The following is a 14,032-nucleotide window of genomic DNA, read 5'->3' on the forward strand; positions in this document are numbered from 1 at the left end:
GGAAGAAATTGTTTAAAGAAAAATATCCCTTCTCATACAACATATATATATATATATATGTATATTTACTTTTTTTAAAATTTCCACTTATAAAGAAAATTCATTTTTTAAAAGCAATTCTAGGATGAAATATCTCATTAATCACTCCGAAAAAGAAAAATATTTGCTTATATAGTCACTGTATCGTTTTTTATACCAAGATCCGACCGGCCGGTTCATTGACTGTGCTCATCGGGCCGGGTTCGCTAAATGTGCCGGACGGTTTTTCGGATCACCCGGCCTAGCCGACCCTGTCCTTGAAGACTCGGATCCTGGGAAAATTTTTTGCTGTTTCAAATTCTTATCCTCCAACTCAGAAGAGAGCGCACGCTTCTAGATTTTACTGGCGAACAGTTCTCCTACCATGTCGGTGATGCATTCCAGGCTCCTCCCTCTCCCTCTTCAGTTCACAAATACTAACGGTATGCTTCCTTATCCCACCCGGAGACTCTCTTATCCTTGTCTCCGACAACTCTCAGTCTTCTGCGCGAAGAGAGCTGGTAAACGGAGGTATCCATCCGAGAAGAAGAAGTTGAAATTGAAGCAAAAAGAAGCCGTAGCCGATGTGGAAAACAAGTTTGAAGGTATCTGGAGACTCTCCAAGCTCGGTGTTTTGGTCCAAAACGACCCCGGAAAGGACTTCATTGGTCTCTCCGATGGACTGCTGCAAGAGATCGCCAAAGTTCTCGAGTTTCCGGTAAATTTATGTTTTGGCTAACGAGAATCTTGAGGAAAGTGTAAAAAATGAGATAATAGTTGGTCTTGTTTCAGGAAACTTACAGAGATGTTAAAGACTCATTAGTAGTAAGACCAGTAACGTTTTAGTAGTAGACAAAACATAATAACGATTTTATAGTAAAACTTCTTTTATGAGAACTCTCACAACAGCTATGGATTTTATTCCGATTGCTATGGTTGATGAAAGAACTGGCCATGATGAAGGCTATGCAATGCAAAAACTAAAGGAATCAATATCCCAACTGTTCTTTTCCTACAGTTTCCTGCACTTGTATGTTTCTCAATAGAATTTATTGTTTTATACTTTTCTAGGTTGCTTCAATGCTGCCAACAGAAGCATTCACAGTCGTCCGGAAATCTTTTGATGCGAGGAAGGTCTGTCCAATTGGAACTGGAAGTGTTTGTTTCTCCATTGCAGTGCGCCATAATTCTCTTTCTAAATATGTCTGTTTGTTGGTTGAACACATATAATTACGAACACATGGTAGCCTTTTTTCTTGTTTGAGCATATGTCAATTTATCCTAACGGCAGGAGGGCGTACCTGTTTGCCTTTCTTTTTCTACTAGGAGGGGGACTTTTGGAGTCTATATATTCAAGAACTTAGAGGATCTTATATATTGTTACATTCTTATCGCTGATTAAATTGTTGGCCATTGCTGTTCCTTATGTTTTTTTTGTCTTGTTCCAGCTTCTGTGTTAATTGTACATGCTGGTCTTAGTACATGCCATCCGTAAATGGTCCATGTTTTCAACAACTAAAATAGGAAGGTTTATATTCATGCAAGCTTTGGTTGAAATATAAATGCATGCAGATAGGAACAAAAATATATCCTTTATATCATAGATGTAAAGTAACATGTTTAGTCATCTTTATTTTTATTTGTTTTAAACAAGCCATGATGGTTTTTGAAAAAGGAATTACTTTTTTCTGTTTTGCCTGGTTTCAGGTGTTGAAGGAGCCCAAATTTGTATATACTGTGGACATTGATGTTGAAAAACTTCTAAATCTTGAGCCCCATACATATGACTTCATTTCTCGATTGGAGCCTAAAGTTGGACTTGTAGAACATCTAGATTCTGAAAAAGTTTGTGATGACTTGATCAGTATAATAAATGGGTGTAAAAGAAGCAGCAACAGTACTCCGACAGGAGAAAGCAAACATGAAATTTCCTGTTGGTCTACAGAATTACAGAAGCATTCTGCAACCAGAAAACCAAAAGTTGCTGTTGTGGGTAGTGGTCCATCCGGCTTGTTTGCTTCTCTTGTTCTTGCTGAATTTGGAGCAGACGTTACATTGATAGAGAGAGGTCAAGCAGTAGAACAGAGAGGGCGTGACATTGGCCGTCTAGTTGTTCGTCGGATTTTGGAATTGGAAAGCAATTTTTGCTTTGGGGAGGTTAAACCTTGACTTACTTAGTACTCCTGTTCGAGGTTATTTTAGTATATGAAAAATGTCTATTCATTGCATTATTTGAGTTCTGCTTTCATATATCATTTCTTCAGTTTTGATCTTACTGTTCTAAATAAATCTTACTGCCTGTTGAAGACTGAAAATGGTTGTTCATATACTAGTGGGTGAAAAGAAGGACACTTCATATTTATCGTGTTGTTTTTTTTCCTTTGAGATGCATATGATGGTTAGTATGGATGCTAGCTCAAGTTGGAGCTTATGCTGTCTATTTGGGTTTTTATTTTCATTTTGTTTTCCTTTTATTTTCATTTATGCTTCTCATTCAATTTTCTTGTATGTCAATGTCATATTTAGAACTTATGTGTGGCAGGGTGGTGCAGGTACTTGGAGTGATGGAAAGCTGGTAACTAGAATTGGAAGGAATAGTGGAAGTGTCTTGGCGGTTAGATATTATTCCTTTGCTCTTGTTTTATTTCATTTACATCTTCTCCAAGTTATTTTATTTGTGTTCTCATTGAGTACATATGTGTTTACATTAGGGATATTACAGCATGTCTCTTACTCCCAAGGATGATATTTTGTCACAGAAAATGCTTGTTCAATCATAAATGGAACTATTATTTTACTTGTCATCACAATTCTGATGATTAATGAGAGAGAATCTATTTGAACTGTTGCCTGATATTTTATTGTTCCAACAGTTAAATTATCTTGGTTTCCTGTTTTCTTGTTGCTTCTATTTCAATGATATTGGTTTTCTGTTTTAAGTGGCTCGTATGTGGGTTTCATGTGAGGATTCAATGATATTGTGGATTATGCTTTTCTTCATCAAGCATTGATTGCACATGATTTTTATCCTTCTGAGAGCTGCATATATCTTAATTGTAGATTGCATAGGATTATTGCATTTCCATGAGGCTTTAGACTCCTTCAGATAACTTAAGTGAGCAGCAATAATGATGTAGAAATATTAAAAAAGAGAATGATTTCATATTTCACTTCCAAAAAGTATCAAGTCTTGGTTTTGAAGCCCTTATCACTTAATTACCTATTATGTGCTGGGCTGATTGATTCACAGCTATTTTCATCCTAGGTTATGAAAACTCTCGTTCAATTTGGGGCTCCAAAAAGTATCTTAATTGATGGGAAGCCACATTTGGGAACTGATAGACTTGTTCCTTTACTCCGCAACTTTCGGCAGCATCTACAAAGCCTAGGGGTAAGTAATGCAGTCATACTTTATTACGAGAAGCTGAAACTGATCGAGTTTGCCTCTAAATGTGTATTATAAGTTAGATGATTTTGCTTTTCTTGTTATTTATTTTGATGTGAATAGGTTTCGATCAAGTTTGGGACTAGGGTAGATGATCTGCTTGTGGAGGATTCACATGTTGTAGGGGTCAGAGTTTCTGATTCAAGAGATAGAGCACGATCAGATTGCCAGAAATTGAGATATGATGCAGTTATTCTCGCTGTTGGCCATTCTGCACGTGATATATATGAAATGCTTCTAACGCATAATGTGGACTTGGTCCCGAAAGATTTTGCTGTGAGTGCCTAACATATTAAAGTTTATTTCATTAGAAAGTATCATTTTGGTGGTATCTTTTGGGAATGCACTTGTGTATCTGAGTGCATTTGGTTGCATTTCTAGCATTGTCAACCACCAGTCCTATCCTTTTCCACGAGTACTAAGCCTATTGTTGTGTGAATCTGTGGTAGATGAACACACGGAGTTTTGTGATGCTGCAGAATTTTCAGTATTTAGTAGTTAGTAAAAATATGAGAGAATTAAAAAAGTACCTCATGCTTCTAATTAATTTATTTAATTGACTCTTTTCATTCAATAGATTTCTCTTTTATCTCAACAAAAAATTACTTTATTGAGAGTCCTAGACTTGGATAAATCTGCATCAATCCACCTTCATTTAGTGCCACTGTAGATTGTTCATCGTTAGTTCTTTTTTTTTTTCATTTTCTCTGAGCTCCAAGACGCTTTTTGATATTTGAACCATTGGTCTATCGATAACAAGGGGATGATGAAAGGGACTCAATGTAAGTGAGAGTTTATTGTTTATCTTTAGTTAATATGTGATTCATAAAGATACTACGAGATGATGAAAGTTATTGAAGGGTGTATTGATCATTTGTTTTTTTTTCCCCTTTTTTCTTTGATAAAAGTTCAGTTGTTTACTATGGAGGATTTTGGGGGCTTTATTAATATCTTGATTGACATATAAATATTTTTTCACACTGGTTGGTACTTCCTTGGTGCTTCTGTATTAATGAAACATACCATACTTTTTATTTTTTTTTTAAAAAAAAAAAGGTATGTTTTTTACCATGCAACACCATCTTTGAAGGATTGGATGTGGGAAGGACATTCCTGAATAGTTTGGTTGGGGTGCAGTCCTTTCTTATCACAGCTCTTTCTTTTTCATATTTTACCCCATTTGCCTATAGAATATGAAGGTGGATTCTTGTGCAATATAGGTAAACGAATGCAGTTACAGACTGCTGATGATCCTATTTGCTTGTGATATATGTTGGAATAGACAATTCTGCTCAAATAGCTGGGAAGAGATTTAATCATAAGAAAAGTGTCTGATTCTGATGAGGATTCTGTCATTTGTTTTCTACGATAAATATTATTCACAAAGCACCAGGGGGAAAAAAATGTCTTACTTGGATCTTACCTATGTGAAAAAGAAAAAATTATGAAAGCTTATCCATTGAACTAAAGATGTTAGTGTATGGAACCATTTTCTTCAAGCATTCAAAGTGATCCTTCTTGCCTTCCAAACAAATTCATCTTTGATCCATCCATTCCACATCCATAAAATGGGAAAAAAAGTTAGACCTGATGGCTTCATTACACTCTCTTGAAGCATGAGTCCTTCCCACACCCTATCTTTTCAAATGGAGTCTGCAGTAATCTGGTTTGGACGTCATCTTGTCTGACTAACTAGAGGATTTTGATTATGTTAACCTCATCATAATAATTTGCACCATCAACTTTCTAGTTTTGACTTTGGACCCTTTTTGTTTAGAGGATTATACTTAAAAACCATGTAATATGCTTGAATTTTGGTCTTTATTATTATATTAACCAATTTGTCTGAATAGGTTGGTTTGCGAATCGAGCATCCTCAAGAACTAATTAACAGCATACAGGTTGGTTATGTATTCCATTAATTTTCTCTAATTAGTTAAAAAATTTCAATTTTTCGTACTGTTGTAGATGAACTCATTTACCGCCAATGACATTTGTGTTTAAGAAGTTTCTCTTCTTACAGGCTATTTGATGAACTTATATTCCTGTTCTAATATCTCAAATTGTATTCTTCTCAAAAGTATATTGGATTTAGCATATATAGGAAAAAGACTTCAAAAATTTAGCACTTATGTTTTTGTTTTTCTGTTGAAAAGAAAAGTTTGTATTCCTAAAAATACTTGATGGTAGACTTCACGTTGGTTATAAGAGCAATATGATTATTGCATGTAGTAAGCTTTTAAGCCTACTCTGAGGATATTTATCTTTATTGCCTTGTGTCACATATTTGTTTGCTCCCTGTCCTTCTATTTTGTGATCAAATCCTAACTAATTTATTTATAAGAATGTGTAGTATTCGGGTTTGGCCAATGAAGTTCAAAGAGGACGAGGAAAGGTTCCTGTCGCAGAGTATAAGGTTGTACGATATGTCAAAAGTGAGGATGGGGATTCTTCCCATCATCAAGCAGATGTAAATCGTAGTTGCTATTCCTTCTGCATGTGCCCTGGTGGGCAGGTATCTTTCTTTTTTTATCCTCTGATATGTGCATTTTTAGTTTATCAGTCGTGACATTGGGGATTGGGGATTACTCAGGGTCTCCACTTTAGAGGGTATGGCTACTGATTAAAGTATATATATACCTTGAAATGTGCATTTTAGTTGCACTCCAGAGTATGTCATTGCTTCTCACAGCACCAAGGTATACAGTTTCTCAGATATTGGATCAGAAACTTTCCTCCTTAGCATACCATTAAATAAATTTGCATGAATGAGAAATATAACAGAAAGAAAGCCTTCTATTAATGTTGGATCACCGCAATAGATTTAGGGTTCTCTATCAGAGAGAGAGCCTCTCTTAGTTGATACTGACCCTATAATAATCATTTAGAAGCTTCTCTAGAATACAACTAATCCACTTCAACTTGGAGTTACAGGTTGTTCTCACTAGTACAGATCCCTCAGAACTCTGTATCAATGGCATGTCATTTTCTCGTCGTTCATCAAGGTGGGCTAATGCTGCTCTTGTTGTCACTGTCTCATCAAAGGATTTTGATTTATTGAATTTTCATGGGCCTCTTGCTGGTCTGGGATTTCAGGTAACCTTTTCTCAGTACATCCTTTACTGTATTTATATTATATGTTACTCCTTAGTTCTTTCATTCATAAAACATTTATGCTTGTCAAACAAGGATATTTTGAACTGCAAAAGAAAATGTTTCTGTTAGGAGATGAAGGGTAAAAGTTCTGTTTGACTTCTTCAATGTCCTTGTGGCCATTTGATTTTATATGTGATGGAATCTTTGTAATTATACCAAACTTCTATTTGGGTTATGAAAGGCTGATAAAATTTTCCAGATTCACTCAATTATTACTGTTTTGTTGCTCTTCATTAGAGAGAATTTGAGCGAAGAGCAGCTATAATGGGAGGGGGTAACTTCGTACTACCTGTGCAGAGGGTTACTGATTTTCTGGAGAACAAGTTATCAGGTAGACTTGCTTATTCATAGAGTTATACTGTCAAAATTGTCTAGTTTGATTTGTCTTGTTTTATCAGTTGCTTCCGTGCCACCATCCAGTTATCGCCTGGGAGTAAAGGCGGCAAATCTTCATGAGCTGTTTCCTACTCATGTAACAGATGCTTTGAAGTATTCAATTGCAATGTTTGAAAAAGAGGTATTACTTTCTTTCTATTTGACCCATTGATCTAACCTTCTGGTAAGCAATATCACGAAATAAATTTTGTTAACTTTTTATTTTGCCCCTACTTTGGAACTTTCAGTTACCAGGGTTTATCTCCAAGGAAGCACTTCTTCATGGAGTTGAGGTATCCCATCTTCATTTGCTAAATCATTGTCCTCTTGTCCTTGTCTCTTTTGACATTTGATTATTAACTTACTTTTTAAAATATATCTCCTTGTTCTGTCAAGCTTTTTTCATGTTGATTAGGAAAAAAAAAAAAAAACTTTTGAAGTATCAATAGAATGATATTAAACCATTGTATTGGACGACCTACATTTTCTTCTAACTTTGCTTCCAGACAAGAACTAGCTCCCCTCTTCAGATTCCCCGCAGCATGGACACCTACGAGAGCACATCTTTGAAGGGGTTATACCCAGTTGGAGAAGGAGCAGGTTATGCTGGCGGAATTGTTAGCGCAGCAGTAGATGGAACGTTTGCAGGTTTTGCTGTGGCAAAGAACTTCAATTTATTTCATGGTAGCCTAGAATCTGTTCTAGGAAAGACTCAGGGTTTTGGAATTTCAAAGTACTGAAAAGGAGTTAGTTCACGCCTGTTTGGTTGTAATCAATGGGAAAACATACAAGCTCGACTTGGGTTTGCCTAGAAGGCTCCATAGAGTGGAGGAAGATGGTGCCTTTCAACTTACAGATCCGGGTGTGGCACAAAACTTGTGAGTATATTTTATGAATTTGAAGTCATCAGGCAACTGATTTTTTATCATTTTATCGACAATTTACTTATAAGAGACTTCACGTATTTTCTGTTTCTAGACGTCTAGCCATCAATAATCTCCACTGTTGTGCTTCTGCAGCTTTACTAGATTTTTCGTCTACTTCTCAGGTTTGAAAAGTCCAAATTGTGTCATGCTGGTTAAACACATGGGGGAAGATCCTTGGATGCTCTCAGGATCCATCACCTTTACTCATGTTTCTCACAGTAAGATTGGTCAAGGTTCGATTATGTTAGGTCTCAACTGTTAAATTTGGGGGGAAGGCTGGCTTGAATATTGTGCTGAATAGTAAAACAAGCCTAACTCAAGGATTGATTGTCTCATCACTCGAAGGTATTATTATTTCTTGATGCAAAGCTTGATTTCGAGGTTGTAATTTTGACTGAATCTTTCCTTGAGAAACTTGTAGCATAAGCAAGTAGTATATCTTTTTTTATAATACAATTTACCTGAAATGCTAACACTTAGAAAAAGCATATATATATATATATGTATCTACATTTGTTCACTAATTTCTCACCAGATTTTCAGGGGGTAGGTTTTTGTAGATGAACCATATTCTACTTCCATGTAGATCCTGCTTTGTTCTCAATATACATGAAATTTTGAGTTTGATTCCAAAACAAGTTTGGCAGAAAGTTGACATCGAATTCCAACCAACTCAACTAAAGGGCTCTACGAGTTTTTATTTGGTACGTTTTATTACGTTTTCAATATTAGTAAGTATTAAAAATTCTATAAAAATATATCTTATATGTTTTAATCAAATATATCTAATGTATAGATAATCCAACTTATATGCAAATTTCAAGTCAAATTTTTACCGCCGGAGTTACAATTTACTTAATTAAACAATTTTTCTAAGCCGAAGAGCTTAATTTTACTTAAACTCAAATAAAGCTTAATTACGAACTCTTTTAACAGTTTTCATTATCTTTGTAGTAAACCGTAAATTTTCTTTTTTCTCTTTTTACTTGCACATGGAATCTCCTTGTATATGAAAAATCGAATAACTGCTTTCATGTTGTGAAATAAGAAATTTTGGTATCTTAATGCATGCATTCAATTGTTAATTGCTTCTACTAGAAATATAATTGGCTACGAGTTTGAAACATAACACGCAATGAAAACCTATAAACTAAGAATTCTCGTATCAAAATTATTCGTGGTTACAATTATTCAGAAAAAAAAAAAATTGAAGGATTTCTTGAGAATTTTACTAAATTAAATTGGATTTATGAATTTAATAAATAATGAAATTTTTTTTTTATCTTTTTCACCAGAAAATTTACAAGTAGATACAAAAATATAAACTCGGATAGAGTTTTTCAATGATATGTTGTAGTAATTTTTTTATTATTCAGAAAAAGTAAGATTATTATCATTACTGTATGAATAGAATTATAATTTTCATAATTACGGTGTAAACAAAATATGGTTTTAAATTTAATGTTTGGAATATATGAACTTATAAATGATAAGGTAAAAAAAAAAAGTTACCCACTTTTAAGCTCATGATTGAACTTATTTTTTTTTCTCAAGGGTGAAACTCAAGATTGAACTCAAAGTTTCACCACTTTACAACTTCATATTGAAACCTCAAATAACAAAACCCTCTTTAAAGACTGTTTAAATTAATGCTGGGAAGCCGAAGTCAGAGCATTTCAGACTTGCTTTGTCTTCTCAGTATTCCTCTGCCTCCTTGTCAATAAGTCTGCTTTGGAATCCGATGTCAACCACACAATAATCACACAAACCAAACAAAGAAACAGTCGGCGATCAAAATCTTTAATTCTACTTATTTTTTTATTATTATTACTCGTATATATATATATATATAGAGAGAGAGAGAGAGAGAACTCAGTATATGTTCTATATTTACATATATACATATATATATATATATATGAGAGGACAAACATAATTTTTTGGACCATTCTTGTTCCTAATTAATACCCACATGGAAGATTTCCATATCCATAACATGTGTTGAAGGCTACTTCACTTTTTAGCCAAATGGGTTCCATCATTTTCCTTCTTTTTGTCAATACCCATTTTATTTAACTTGAAAAACAACACAAAAATCAACTACATATTTTTTGTATTCATAGAGATGGATGATTGAGGTGGCGCGAGTGCCCATCATTTGGTATTCAGTAACCTTCATTCACTCATAATATTCATATATATATATATGTATGTATTATATGTGTGTACGTGACATGTCTAATATATATACATATACACACACACATACCTATATACTTCCTTATCCATAATTTGATGAACCAAACTAAATCATAAATACCTCAAGCATGGTCAATTACTTTTGATTAGGACAATGCTAATAAAATATATATATATATATAAGTATTAAATTTCTAATTAATATAATTCAAAAATAATTTCTTTTTTATTTTAATAATAAAAATATTTTCAGATTAATACAATTTTTTTTTTTTTAACAATCTTAGAGGTACACCCACCATATTAATTTAATATATTTGAGATACTTCAAATAATATTTATTTTCTTATCTATTGTAAAAAAAAAAAAATTATTGTGAATTTAAATTTCACTAATATATGAAAGGGCTATATCTAATTACCATTTATAAAAATGATGTCTACGTATATCATTAAGTTCCCTCTCCATCATTACACATCAAATCAATACATACACCCATATTATATAGACTATTTTTATATAACCCATAAATTAGAACTAACAAACAAATCAGAAATTGGTATTAATCATGACAAGAACCAAGTAAAGAATGTTCTTAGTCATTATTGTAGAATTCAAATATATATATACATATATATATATATTATACAATATAACAACAAGGAGTGGGACCCAAGAAAATGAGACGAAGGTCCCACTTGAGGGTTACAAGTCATATGATATGTCCGAATCATCTCATGTGATAACTTAACAATCCGGAGGAAAACTCCATCAGAAAAATTTTCTTACCTCAATATTTTCATGACTACAAATTAGTGGTCTAATTTTGGAACCATGTGTCGTTTTGATTCATTGAATCAATATACGGGTCTTTTAAACACAATACATACATACATATATACATACATACATACATACATACATACATACATACATATATGAATTGGGTCCATATTGCTTGTTATTAATTGGGTCTTTGTAATTTTTTTAAAATGAATTCGCATATGTATTGGACGAACCCAAAATTTCCATAAGCATAATAGAATACAATTAAATAATTAATAAAAATTAAAATTTCAGAATAATTAAGTAATGTTATCTTAAATTTTTGCTCCCCCCACATATTATATACATATATATATACATAACTTACAAGTGGGTCATATTATATATATATATATATATATATAACTTTTTTTTGGGTCTTAATTTTCTATTCCTTTTGAACCCTTAAGAAAGTACAATAGAAGTTGTTATTCAAACCACAAAAGTAATTGTGTATATGTGAAGAATATAAAACATTTATGCCAAACCCTATAAATTTGAGGTATATTTATACACACATATATATATATATATGATATTACCCTTTAAAATATTAATAAAATAATTATTAATTATTATTTACTTGATTAACTTAATGATTTTAAAATAACAAAACTTGAAATTAGCTGTAAAAGAGTGGTATGCTTTCGGCTCAAAGAAAGTGGTCCATAGAGTCTAAAAATTAAGAAAGCCGCCATCAAAGGAGCTCCCACGGCTTTTGCCTTATGTCTGTTAACTTTTTTAATGTATATACATACATACATACATATATATATATGTGTATATATATATTTAACACATTTTTTTATTTTTTTGAAATATAAAAATAAAATTAATGTGATAATATATATATATTAATTAATTACTTAATTTTTGAAATATAAAAGTAAAATTTTATTTTTTAATTGGCTATAAATTATGCTCATAGAAATTTTCTAAAAAAAATTGAAGATATATATAATATTTATCTATCTAAATTTTTTATATAAATAAAATTTAATTTTTAATTAGTTATAGATTATACACAATATAATTATTTTAAAAAATTATAACTAGCTTGTAACAAGTGACAAAATTTAATAGAAATTAATAATAAGTTAATGTTATTACACTTACAAATATTTATACAAAAATTATAGTATATTTATATATCTAAATTAATCATGAATTGGGTGTATAAACTTTTGGGTTCCAACTTATTTAAAGTTAGAAGGTACATATACATGTGTATATACCATGTACATGTATATACATATTTTGTGATTATGATATATATATATATACATACACACCAATCTTATGTAATCTCATTTAAACCTTTATAAGGCTATGGTTAGAATAAATCAACTTTGTCTTTAAAATTTTACTTTTATAAGTTGATGGATCCTAAATACATTCTCAATGCTACTTGAAATTGGTCTAAGAACTTTATTTTTATTATTTTAATTCAAACAATTAAATTTACAAAATTAAAATAAATATGAATTTTTTATTTTAAATTATTTCCCAACATTTTCTTACTAGATAAAATAATTATAAATAAACAAGATAAAGAAGAGAATAAAAAATTGGCATATTTTTTTAACGAGAAAAATGCTCAAATTTTTAACCCAAAAAATAATTTTTTTAGAGAAAACCCAAAAAAATTTGAGGAAGAAATCGAAATCTATATATATATATATATATACATAATATATATATATATATATAGAAGCACCACCAAGCCGGGCCCTTATAATTAGGTGTTTGTTTGTTCAAATTTATGAAGCGTAGGAAATCAGCAGCCAATCAATAATTCAATGGTTAGCCAGCCATCTTCTTGCACCCTCTAATAATATCATTCCAAACTTTACCACTTTTACTTGTCAAACAATCCAAATTTTTTACAAAAAATATCATATTTTATTTATATATTTACACTAATTTTATTTCAAATTAATTAAATAAAAATAAAATATATTTGTTCTTCAAAATAAAAAAAAAATTAAATCAAATTTTTATCTAATTATAATTATTTTAACTAAGAAAATCTAACTGTTATTCAATGTTCATTTTATCTAAAAATATAATAAATTCGTTGATATTTAAATAGTATATGATAGTTAAAAAATGATGTAATGAGATTTGAATTCGTAATATTTAGATAAAAGATAAGAATATTAATTATTAAATTATTCTATTATATTTATAAATATATTTATATAATATAAAAAAATATTAAAATTTTATATTTTAATATAAATTAATAAATACCTTAATTGATTATTATTATATTATTAAATATTTATTTTATTTAAAAATATAATAAATTCTTTAAAATTTAAATCAAATTAATCATCACAGTCTGATTAACATAATAATGAAATAAATTTTTAATATTATAAAATAATTATCGTTAATTAAAATTAAATTTTACGGATTAAGAAATTAATAATAATTTAGAAAAAAAAAAAAAAAAAACTATTATGCAGCCTGAATTGAAGGAGGGCGGCTAAGAAATCCTCCAAAAATTCTTGGAAGCTCAATCTGTTGACCAAAATATATATTTTATTTTCAATTCCCTATCGTATATCTCATGTGTATTTATATAATATATTATTTTATTATAAAGTCAGCTTATTTATCTACTATTATAAACATCAAAATCATATGCTATATTTGAAATATCAATCTAATTTTTTTTATTATTTTTATTTATAAACTTAAAGATAGTTTCAATATTTGATTATGATGTGTTATATTATTAACTCTATAAATAATTTAGCTATGATAAGTATGTGTTAAACGATTTTATTTATAAGAAACGAATTTACTCAAATCAAGAAGTTTCATTAGTTGTTTTTATAATTTATACCAATTTTTATTTTTATGTCGGTGAGTAGCGTGATATTTTTACTTAGATAGTATAGTCACTCTTTCAATTAATTATTTCAGATCAAGAGCATCGGGGTATATAACCCAATTTACAAGAAATTTGCGAGTAGAACATTCAATTTATTTATTTTTAATTTATTTTATTGATTAGTAATCGTTTTTTAAAAAAATTTATTCTCGTAAACTTTATTTGGTACTTTCAGTTATTGCATAA

General features: G+C 30.7%; 1 protein-coding gene across 5 annotated transcripts; it reads left to right on the forward strand.

The window, feature by feature from the left end:
- Positions 1 to 188: 188 nt before the first annotated feature.
- Positions 189 to 8,755, forward strand: PDE327 (FAD/NAD(P)-binding oxidoreductase family protein). 5 transcript variants are annotated; one of them, XM_088206966.1, is made up of 15 exons: positions 205 to 736; positions 1,090 to 1,152; positions 1,726 to 2,175; positions 2,561 to 2,632; positions 3,284 to 3,409; positions 3,527 to 3,739; positions 5,317 to 5,364; positions 5,817 to 5,978; positions 6,398 to 6,559; positions 6,857 to 6,950; positions 7,018 to 7,136; positions 7,243 to 7,287; positions 7,501 to 7,872; positions 8,043 to 8,265; positions 8,456 to 8,755. In XM_088206966.1, exons 1-13 carry the CDS (start codon positions 404 to 406, stop codon positions 7,732 to 7,734), a joined length of 2,121 nt encoding a protein of 706 aa, XP_088063092.1. In that variant the 5' UTR covers positions 205 to 403; the 3' UTR covers positions 7,735 to 7,872; positions 8,043 to 8,265; positions 8,456 to 8,755. The 5 variants fall into 5 exon arrangements, with proteins under 5 accessions (XP_088063095.1, XP_088063092.1, XP_088063093.1 ...); XM_088206967.1 differs by having other exon boundaries at positions 8,464 to 8,755; XM_088206968.1 differs by lacking the exon at positions 8,456 to 8,755 and having other exon boundaries at positions 8,014 to 8,444.
- Positions 8,756 to 14,032: the final 5,277 nt, after the last annotated feature.

Source organism: Carica papaya, chromosome 7 (assembly GCF_054855325.1).
Source record: "Carica papaya isolate Zhongbai chromosome 7, ASM5485532v1, whole genome shotgun sequence".
NCBI classification, from domain to species: Eukaryota; Viridiplantae; Streptophyta; class Magnoliopsida; order Brassicales; family Caricaceae; genus Carica; species Carica papaya.